Raw genomic sequence first — 11,055 nt, forward strand, 5'->3', positions numbered from 1 at the left:
AATTAAATGATCGTCAGGTATTTGGAAAAACTTTGACTTTTTACGTAACATCTGAAACCTCACAGCACCGCTCCGGGGTGGGTTCGAACCACCAACCTTTCGGTTAACAGATGAACGCGATAACCATTGCGCAACGGAAGCCCAAAAATTAAATGGTCTTCAGGTATTGTGGAAAAACTTTGACTTTTTACGTTACTTATAAAACTTAACACCAACGTTCCCGGTCGGGCTGGAACCACCAACCTTTCGGTAAACTAGATGAACGCGATAACCATTGCGCCCCGGAAGCCCAAAAATTAAATGGACGTCTGGTATTTTGGAAAACTTATGACTTTTTACGCGACATCTGAGACCCCACAACACCTCTCCCGGGTGGAATGGAACCACCAAACTTTCGGTTAACAGCGGAACGCGCTAACCATTGAGCCACGGAAGCTCAGAAATAAACTGGTTGTCAGGTATTGCGGAGAAACTATGACTTTTTACGTTACTTATAAAACTTAACACCAACGTTCCCGGGTGGGCTTGAGCCACCAACCTTTCCGATAACAGACGAACGAGCTGAAAATGCGCCACAAAAGCCCGGAAATTGAATGGTCGTCAGGTATTGTGGAAAAACTTTGACTTTTTTATGTCACATCTGAGACCTCACAACACCGCTCCTGCATGGGCTCGAACCACCAAACTATCGGTTAAAAGCCGAACGCGCTAACCATTGAGCCACGGAAGCTCTGAAATTTAATGGTCGTCAGGTATTGTTGAAAAACTTTGGCTATTTACGTTACATTTGATATCTCACAAAACCGCTCCCGGGTGGGCTCGAACCACCAACCTTTCGGTTAACAGCCGAACGCGCTAACCATTGAGCCACAGAAGCTCAGAAATTAAATGGTTGTCAGGTATCGTGGAAAACTTATGACTTTTTACGCTACATCTGAGACCCCACAACACCTCTCCCGGGTGGAATGGAACCAAAAACCTTTCGGTTAACAGCTGAACGCGCTAACCATTGAGCCACGGAAGCTCAGAAATAAACTGGTTGTCAGGTATTGCGGAGAAACTATGACTTTTTACGTTAGTTATAAAACTTAACACCAACGTTCCCGGGTGGGCTTGAGCCACCAACCTTTCCGATAACAGACGAACGAGCTGAAAATGCGCCACAAAAGCCCGGAAATTGAATGGTCGTCAGGTATTGTGGAAAAACTTTGACTTTTTTATGTCACATCTGAGACCTCACAACACCGCTCCTGCATGGGCTCGAACCACCAAACTATCGGTTAAAAGCCGAACGCGCTAACCATTGAGCCACGGAAGCCCAAAAATTAAATGGTCTTCAGGTATTGTGGAAAAACGATGACTTTTTACCTTACTTATCAAACTTTTACGTCACATCTGAGACCTCACATCACCGCTCCCGGATGGGCTCGAACACCAACCTTTCGGTTAACAGCCGAACGCGCTAACCATTGCGCCACGGAAGCCAAAAATTAAAAGGTCGTCAGGTATTGTGGAAAAACTTTGTCTTTTTACGTTACATTTGAGATCTCACAACACCGCTCCCGGGTGGACTCGAACCACCAACCTTTCGGTTGACAGCCGAACGCGCTAACCATTGAGCCACGGAAGCCCAAAAACTAAATGGTCTTCAGGTATTGTGGAAAAACTATGACTTTTTACCTTACTTATCAAACTTAACACCAACCTTTCCGATAACAGCCGAACGAGCTGAAAAAGCGCCACAGAAGCCCGGAAATTGAATGGTTGTCAGGTATCGTGGAAAACTTATGACTTTTTACGCTACATCTGAGACCCCACAACACCTCTCCCGGGTGGAGTGGAACCACCAAACTATCGGTTAAAAGCCGAACGCGAATTTCATTGAGCCACGGAAGCTCTGAAATTTAATGGTCGTCAGGTATTGTTGAAAAACTTTGGCTATTTACGTTACATTTGATATCTCACAAAACCGCTCCCGGGTGGGCTCGAACCACCAACCTTTCGGTTAACAGCCGAACGCGCTAACCATTGAGCCACAGAAGCTCAGAAATTAAATGGTTGTCAGGTATCGTGGAAAACTTATGACTTTTTACGCTACATCTGAGACCCCACAACACCTCTCCCGGGTGGAATGGAACCAAAAACCTTTCGGTTAACAGCTGAACGCGCTAACCATTGAGCCACGGAAGCTCAGAAATAAACTGGTTGTCAGGTATTGCGGAGAAACTATGACTTTTTACGTTAGTTATAAAACTTAACACCAACGTTCCCGGGTGGGCTTGAGCCACCAACTTTTCCGATAACAGACGAACGAGCTGAAAATGCGCCACAAAAGCCCGGAAATTGAATGGTCGTCAGGTATTGTGGAAAAACTTTGACTTTTTTATGTCACATCTGAGACCTCACAACACCGCTCCTGCATGGGCTCGAACCACCAAACTATCGGTTAAAAGCCGAACGCGCTAACCATTGAGCCACGGAAGCCCAAAAATTAAATGGTCTTCAGGTATTGTGGAAAAACGATGACTTTTTACCTTACTTATCAAACTTTTACGTCACATCTGAGACCTCACATCACCGCTCCCGGATGGGCTCGAACACGAACCTTTCGGTTAACAGCCGAACGCGCTAACCATTGCGCCACGGAAGCCAAAAATTAAAAGGTCGTCAGGTATTGTGGAAAAACTTTGTCTTTTTACGTTACATTTGAGATCTCACAACACCGCTCCCGGGTGGACTCGAACCACCAACCTTTCGGTTAACAGCCGAACGCGCTAACCATTGAGCCACGGAAGCCCAAAAACTAAATGGTCTTCAGGTATTGTGGAAAAACTATGACTTTTTACCTTACTTATCAAACTTAACACCAACCTTTCCGATAACAGCCGAACGAGCTGAAAATGCGCCACAGAAGCCCGGAAATTGAATGGTTGTCAGGTATCGTGGAAAACTTATGACTTTTTACGCTACATCTGAGACCCCACAACACCTCTCCCGGATGGAGTGGAACCACCAAACTATCGGTTAAAAGCCGAACGCGAATTTCATTGAGCCACGGAAGCTCTGAAATTTAATGGTCGTCAGGTATTGTTGAAAAACTTTGGCTATTTACGTTACATTTGATATCTCACAAAACCGCTCCCGGGTGGGCTCGAACCACCAACCTTTCGGTTAACAGCCGAACGCGCTAACCATTGAGCCACAGAAGCTCAGAAATTGAATGGTTGTCAGGTATCGTGGAAAACTTATGACTTTTTACGCTACATCTGAGACCCCACAACACCTCTCCCGGGTGGAATGGAACCACCAACCTTTCGGTTAACAGCTGAACGCGCTAACCTTTGAGCCACGGAAGCTCAGAAATAAACTGGTTGTCAGGTATTGCGGAGAAACTATGACTTTTTACGTTAGTTATAAAACTTAACACCAACGTTCCCGGGTGGGCTTGAGCCACCAACCTTTCCGATAACAGACGAACGAGCTGAAAATGCGCCACAGAAGCCCGGAAATTGAATGGTCGTCAGGTATTGTGGAAAAACTTTGACTGTTTACGTCACATCTGAGACCTCACAACACCGCTCCTGGATGGGCTCGAACCACCAACCTTTCGGATAACAGCCGAACGAGCTAACCATTGCGCAACGGAAGCCCAAAAATTAAATCTTCATCTGGTATTGTGGAAAAACTTTGACTTTTTACGTTACATCTGAAACCTCAAAGCACCGCTCCCGGGTGTGCTCGAACCACCAACCTATCGGTTAACAGCCGAACGCGCTATCCATAGCGCAACGGAAGCTCAAAAATTAAATGGTCTTCAGGTATAGTGGAGAAACTATGACTTTTTACGTTACTTATAAATATTAACACCAACGTTCCCGGGTGGGCTTGAGTCACCAACCTTTCGGATAACATCCGAACGCGCCAACCATTGCACCACGCAGGCCCAAAAATTAAATGGACGTCTGGTATTGTGGAAAACTTATGACTTTTTACGCGACATCTGAGACCCCACAACACCTCTCCCGGGTGGAATGGAACCACCAACCTTTCGGATAACAGCCGAACGCAATTAGCATTGCGCCACAGAAGCCCAAAAATTAAATGTTCGTCAGGTATTGTGGAAAAACATTGACTTTTTACGTTACATCTGAGACCTCACAACACCGCTCCCGGATGGGCTCGAACCACCAACCTTTCGGTTAACAGCCGAACGCGCTAACCATTGCGCCACAGAAGCCCAAAAATTAAATGTACGTCTGGTATTGTGGAAAAACATTGACTTTTTACGTTACATCTGAGACCTCACCATACCGCTCCCAGATGGGCTCGAACCACCAAACTATCGGTTAACAGATGAACGCGATAACCATTGTGCAACGGAAGCCCAAAAATGAAATGGTCGTCAGGTATTGTTGAAAAACTTTGGCTTTTTACGTTACATTTGAGATCTCACAACACCTCTCCCGGGTGGGCTCGAACCACCTACCTTTCGGTTAACAGCTGAACGCGCTAACCATTGCGCCACGGAAGCCCAAAAATTAAATGTTCGTCAGGTATTGTGGAAAAACTCTAACTTTTTACGTTACATCTGAGACCTCAACACCGCTCCCGGGTGGGCTCAGATGTAACGTAAAAAGTCATAAGTTTTCCACAATACCTGACGAACTTTTAAATTGTGGGCTTCCGTTGCGCAATGGTTAGCGCGTTCCGCTGTTAACCGAAAGGTTTGTGGTTCGAGCCCATCCGAGAGCGGTGTTGTGAGGTCTCAGATGTAACGTAAAACGTCAGTGTTTTTCCACAATACCTGACGAACATCTAATTTTGGGCTTCCGTGGCGCAATGGCTAACCCACCCTGTCGCACTCGTTTAGCTAACCCACCCTGTCGCACTCGTTTAGCTAACCCACCCTGTCGCACTCGTTTAGCTAACCCACCCTGTCGCACTCGTTTAGCTAACCCACCCTGTCGCACTCGTTTAGCTAATCCACCCTGTCGCACTCGTTTAGCTAACCCACCCTGTCGCACTCGTTTAGCTAACGCACCCTGTCGCACTCGTTTAGCTAACCCACCCTGTCGCACTCGTTTAGCTAGCCCATCCTCTCGCACTCGTTTAGCTAACCCACCCTGTCGCACTCGTTTAGCTAACCCACCCAGTTGCACTCGTTTACCCTCTGGTTCTACAAGAGATACAGGCATGTCCTTTGAGTGTTTTATAGTCCAATTTGTCCGCCCATCCAACCATACTATAAACTTAGGGCTACGACAAGCATGGGCCGAGTAATTTAGCGAAATGTTCAAAAACATGCCATAACTCAGGTTCTACTAGAGATACGGGGATGTCCTTTGAGTATGTTATAGTCCAATTTGTTCTTCATCCAATGATACTAAAAATTTAGGGCGACGAAAAACTGGAGCCAAGTAATTAAGGAAAACGTTCAACTTATTTTATCGTCTCACTTATTGTTATTATTTTAGCTATGATTTTTAACACTGCCCTTTGAAGGCCCATAACTCTTGTTCTATTAGAGATACGGGGATCTCCTTTGAATATGTTATAGCCCTTTTCGCTCCCCATACAAGGGTTCTTTAAACTTGAGGCTACGTCAATGTCTTCGTCAACTTTTGTTAGTGTCTCACTTATTGTTATTAGGTTACTTTTCATTTTTAACAATAAATTTGGAGGCTCGTAACTCTAGTTTTACTAGAGATACGGGGATGTCCTTTGAGTATGTTATAGTCCAACTTGTCCCCCATCCAACCATACTAAAAACTTAGGGCTACGACAAACTATACAAACAAGGGATCAGAGGAACTGAAAGTGCGTGGCTAAAAAGCTACCTATAAAATAGACAATGCTACACTAGAGTGGGAAGGGATTTATCTGCGCCAAGTCAATTAATGTCTGGAGTTCCGCAGGGCTCTATAATATCACCACTCTTATTTAATCTATTTATAAATGACCTCATAAAACAGGCACCGTCTGGTTAAATGTTCACGTACGCAGATGACGCGCTCCTTTTATATAAATCCGCAAACCCAATAAATGCAATAGATCAATCAAACCACTACCTAGATAAGATATTTAAGTGGATCACAGATAATGGGCTTCTCCTTAATATAAAAAAGACGGAATGCATAATATTCCATAATAGGGGTACAGATGTCAGTAGGGTACTAAATGGTATCGAACTTAATAAGGAAATAATTAAAATAGTAGATAAATACAAATATCTAGGCCTATACTTTGATAAACACCTGACCTGGGACAGTCATGTTAATATAACCAGTTCAAAATTAGCCCGAGTGAATGGATTACTTTACCATTGTAGAAAAATGGTACCCAGAAATATTCTAATTGAAATATACCACGCATTATTTAATTCGGTGCTCTCCTATGGAATACAATTCAGGGGCAACACAATAAAAGCTAATAAAAATAGGATACATATCCTACAAAAAAGGGCAATTAGATCAATATATAATTTATCATTTAGAGACCATTGCCAAGAGTACTTTACTAGGGCAAAAATTTTAAACATACAAGAGAGTATACAGTATAATAGCTTATGTTTCATATACTTTTACTTGCCTCATTACTCGTGGGATCTCTATGGATTCTCTAAAAACTAAAACTAAAAACAAACCTGGGCATGGAGCCGGTTCTACCGGTACCCAGCCTTCTCTCAGGGAAGGAGGCAACTCCCAACCTGCTTCTGGGCGTGATGCTGCCTCTGGCAGCAACCACCCGCAATCGGCGGAAGGCCAAAAGTCACCTCCTGCTCCTCAATCGGGTTCTACCAGGTTGAGTGAGGCTAATAGGAGGCGCAAGGCCAACCGCCGAAGAAAACAATCCCAAAAAGATGGCCAGAACTCTGCGCTGGGTGCAGGAGATACGGGCCGAGATGGGACTCCTGTACCTTCGGGTGCTGGGAGTAATGTCTTGGGTACGGACTCTACGCCTGGTGCAAGAGAAGCTACCATCCTTTCTGGAAAGAGAGCTAGGGCTGAGGACCCTGATCCCTCGCCTAGCTTACAAGCTGCGGCGTCAAAGAAGACCAAGTCTTACTGCGACGTCGCTAGTATTGTCAAGATGGCCATTGTTAAAGATGGCTATCCGACCAATGCGGTCACGGAGGAGGACTTTGTTCCCATCCAGGCCGCTATACTTGACGCACTGGACGCTGAGCTTTCTTCGGGAAGCTCGCTGCCGCGTCCTCTCAATTTCCACATCATGGCTGGGGCCATGATCTATTCTTGTGGGGATTCTGCGACCGGCGATTGGCTCGTGAAGGTGCTACACCATAATGAGCGTGCCATAGGGGGAACACGGCTTTCAGTAATGAAGGCCAGTGAACTCCCGAAGCCGTTCAAGGTGTCCTTCCGGACCAAGGACCGTCGCGCCACTGATCCGGCGGCTCTTCTCCGGCGATTGAAGGCCTACAACGGTAGGTTTCTGACCGACTGTTGGCGGTGCCTGAAGTCGTTCGATGAGAAGAGCACCAGACGCTGGATCTTCTTAATTGATGGCTCCTCCATGGAGGCCATCAAGGAGGCCGGCTTCGAGGGTCTTACTGGCGTGGATGTCGGGACTTTTAAAGTCCTGAATGCGCCTAAGGACCCTCTCCAGAATGCCCTTGAGGCTTCGGATGAAGAAGGCAACACTGCAGCCAGCGTGAGTGGGGAGCTGGCAGCAAATATTGCTGGCATTAATTTAGAGCCATCCCTTCCAGATAGCTCAGACATAGACCTCGGGACAGAGTCCGACTTTTTGAAGGACTCTGATACCGAGAGGACCCACGCTCCTGTCACTAGGATGGAGTTAGGGGCCGAGGGTGCTGCTGGTGGAGGCGTGGGAGATACCGGTCTTGGATCGGGACTCCGCGCTACCGCCAAGCAGTAGCCGGGGCCGCCTATCTTCCTGCGATATGAGCATCAAGGTGATCCAGATCAACCTGCATCACTGCAAAGCAGCCTCGGCAGTTTTATGCCGGAGGTTTGCCTTAGAGGGCCTGGATGTGGCCCTCATTCAGGAACCTTGGATTCATAATGGTAAAATCCTTGGTTTAAAGAATGCAGGTAATATCTCTTATGACTTTACCTCACCCAACCCCAGGGCGTGTGTTCTGACCAGGAAGGGTCTTGATATCCTTCAGCTTCCGAACTACCTCACTAGGGATACTGCTGTGATTAAGGTAATGCCCTAATCTTTTGGAGAGGCAACTGGCCTTACCATGGCGTCCGCTTACTTTCTCCATGATGCCACGGGTTCCCCTCCACCACAGGAGGTTGTCGCTCTTGTCGACCGCTGTGAGAGGCAGGGGGACAGGCTCATTTTGGGCTGTGATGCCAATGCCCACCATGTCACGTGGGGCAGCAGTGACTGCAACAGACGTGGTGATGAACTGCTTGAATATCTGGTCGGTACGAACCTGCATATTCTCAACAGGCACAATGAGCCAACCTTCGTTACTTCTAACAGAAAGGAGGTCATTGATGTCACCCTGGCCACAGACAATATCAGTCTGTCGGTTTCCAACTGGCATGTGTCTAATGAACCGTCTCTTTCGGACCATAGGCACATCTGCTTCTCGGTTGCGGTCAAGTCAACTTCGGTTAAGACGGAACTGCGTAACCCCCGTCGGACCGACTGGTCCGGCTACAGGGAGGAACTTCGCCTCCTTCTCAGAGGTAATGCTCCAAAGCTTTCCTCGGTGCTGGAATTTGATTCGGCAGTTGATCTCATGCAACAAGCCATTATCGATTCCTACCACCACAACTGTCCAGCGAAGCTTGCCAGCCGGCCAAGGCTCGTTCCTTGGTGGAATACGGAACTTGGCAAGCTTCGCAAGCTCACTCGGAAACTCTTTAATAGGGCTAAGAGGACTGGGGACTGGACTATTTATAGACAGACCCTCAATAAGTATAATAAAGCCATCCGGGAGGCCAAGAGGAACTCCTGGAGGGACTTTTGCGGTAGCATCTCTGATGCCCCCGCTACTGCCAAAATCATGAAGATCCTGGCTCATGATAACACTCACCAGCTCAGCACCATCAAGGTGGCAGATGGTGAGTTTACCAAGTCAGGGACTGATACCCTTAAGCATATGCTTAAGGTACACTTCCCGGACTCCAAGGCCTTTGACCTCACAGGCACCGGCGCTCCCCCCGTGCACTTTCGGAGAGCGCACAGGGCGGACTGGGGCATCGCCAATAAGGTAGTTACATGCTCTAGACTTCAGTGGGCTGTAAACTCGTTTCAGCCCTACAAGTCTCCTGGCCCAGATGAAGTCTTTCCCGCCCTCCTCCAGGAAGGCATAGACGCCATTGGCCCTTATCTGTGCAGGATATTTAGAGCCTGCATTGCTCTGGCGCATATTCCAGATGTCTGGAAGCGCTCGAAGGTTATCTTTATTCCCAAACCTGGGAAGACGAGCTATCTTGAGGCTAAGGCATTCAGACCTATCTGTCTTACCTCTTTCTTCCTAAAGACTTTAGAGAAATTGGTGGACAGGTATCTGCGGGATGGTGTTCTTTCCCACACACCCCTGTCCACTTTTCAGTTTGCCTATCAGAAAGGCAAGTCCACAGAGACGGCGCTTCATGGCATTTTGAACTGCCTTGACAGGGCCATCGAGTTCAAGGAGATGTCTTTGGCCATCTTCCTTGATATTGAGGGTGCCTTTGATAGGGTCTCTAGTGAAGTCATCCTTCGCGCTGCGGAGCGGTTTGGTATTGACGACACTTTGTGTCGTTGGATAAAATCCATGCTCACGTATCGCAGGGTGACGGCGTCTCTTCTCGGGGAAACCTTGGAGACCTCCACCGACCGTGGCTCTCCTCAGGGAGGGGTTCTTTCCCCTCTTCTTTGGTGCCTGGTGGTGGATGAGCTGCTGGGTCGACTCGGGGAGAGGGGATGTCACTGTTTTGGCTATGCGGATGACATCGCAGTGATTGTTACAGGGAGGTTCCCTACAACTATCGCTGCACTGATGAAATCTGTCTTGCATGATGTTGAGGATTGGTGTAGGGGTGTTAACCTAACCGTCAATCCCAACAAGACTGTCCTTATACCGTTTACTCGGAAAAGGACTAATGACCTATTCAACGATATTTCCTTCTTTGGACAGGTTTTAAAGAAGTCCTCCGAGGTCAAATACCTTGGCGTGACTTTCGATGCCAAGCTTACTTGGAAGTCCCACCTTGATCTGAGTATCAAGAAGGCCAAAATTTTATTTTGGCGTTTAAGAAGTTCAGTCAGCAAGTCCTGGGGCTTAAGCCCTATCGCTGTAAACTGGATTTATACCAGGATCATCAGGCCAGTGGTCTCCTATGGAGCTCTTGTCTGGTGGCCCAGGGTTCGCCTTAAAACAGCCCAAGATGAACTACGCAAGCTTCAAAGGCTGGCGTGCATCGGTATCACGAAGTCCATGAGAACAGCCCCCACAGCTTCTCTGGACATCCTTCTCAATATGATTCCTCTTCACCTTTTTATTGAGGAGGAAGCTATTATGGGAGCCTGTAGGCTCAACAACCTCGGCTGGTGGAAGCCCAAGCATTGGGACTTCAGTCACACCAAGCTTTTCAGTGAGTACAGCAGTACTGAGCCATCACTCGTGATGGTCTCAGATAAATCTGTTATATCATAACACTTCGACAAGCCCTTCAGCGTGCACTTTCCCAGTCGCGCTGATTGGGAGACAACCCCAGTCCTCGGGACTAAGGGGAGTCCGTCTGGTTCACGGACGGCTCTAAGACGGACTCTGGAGTTGGTGCCGGGGTCTACTGCTTGACCAAGAAGTTTGGTTTTTACGAGAGCCTTGGCAACTATGCCAGCGTTTTCCAGGCGGAAATCATGGCCATTTGGTTATGCGCGGATTTCTGCAACAAGAAAAACTATCGCGGACGGACGATTCAGATCTATTCGGATAGTCAGGCCGCCCTCAAGGCGCTGAATCGGTGCCTTGTCGATTCCAGACTGGTGCTCAGCTGTCTGGATCTGCTGGGTTCTTTGGCTGCCCGCAACAAGGTTCAATTGCTGTGGGTGCCAGGGCACTGC

At 47.5% G+C, this 11,055-nt stretch overlaps 1 protein-coding gene and 1 non-coding gene across 3 annotated transcripts; one reads left to right on the forward strand and one right to left on the reverse strand.

Moving 5' to 3' along the window:
* Window positions 1-1,557: 1,557 nt before the first annotated feature.
* TRNAD-GUC (transfer RNA aspartic acid (anticodon GUC)) lies at window positions 1,558-1,630 on the reverse strand. The gene has a single exon. It is a non-coding gene; the product is annotated as a tRNA-Asp (tRNA).
* Window positions 1,631-8,257: 6,627 nt separating this feature from the next.
* Window positions 8,258-10,236, forward strand: LOC149704225 (uncharacterized). Of its 2 annotated transcripts, XM_089867002.1 has the most exons (3): window positions 8,258-8,485; window positions 8,575-9,065; window positions 10,127-10,236. In XM_089867002.1, the coding sequence occupies exons 1-3, from the start codon at window positions 8,343-8,345 to the stop codon at window positions 10,201-10,203; spliced, it is 711 nt and encodes a 236-aa protein (XP_089723128.1). In that variant the 5' UTR covers window positions 8,258-8,342; the 3' UTR covers window positions 10,204-10,236. The 2 variants fall into 2 exon arrangements, 1 of the variants encoding a protein (XP_089723128.1); XR_016381939.1 differs by having other exon boundaries at window positions 8,258-8,687; window positions 10,127-10,199.
* Window positions 10,237-11,055: the final 819 nt, after the last annotated feature.

This window comes from Phalangium opilio, unplaced genomic scaffold (genome assembly GCF_054372755.1).
Source record: "Phalangium opilio isolate 3A_F unplaced genomic scaffold, DU_Popi_V2 ptg000017l_1, whole genome shotgun sequence".
Taxonomy (NCBI): Eukaryota; Metazoa; Arthropoda; class Arachnida; order Opiliones; family Phalangiidae; genus Phalangium; species Phalangium opilio.

Bases quoted from the DNA above. Each gene is read 5' to 3' on its own strand.
- LOC149704225 (XM_089867002.1), top strand. From the start codon at position 8,343: ATGCCAATGCCCACCATGTCACGTGGGGCAGCAGTGACTGCAACAGAC. The intron at 8,486-8,574 runs GTCATTGATGTC...TTCGGACCATAG, and splicing joins TTACTTCTAACAGAAAGGAG to GCACATCTGCTTCTCGGTTG. The intron at 9,066-10,126 runs GTGAGTTTACCA...TTCTTTGGACAG, and splicing joins CACCATCAAGGTGGCAGATG to GTTTTAAAGAAGTCCTCCGA.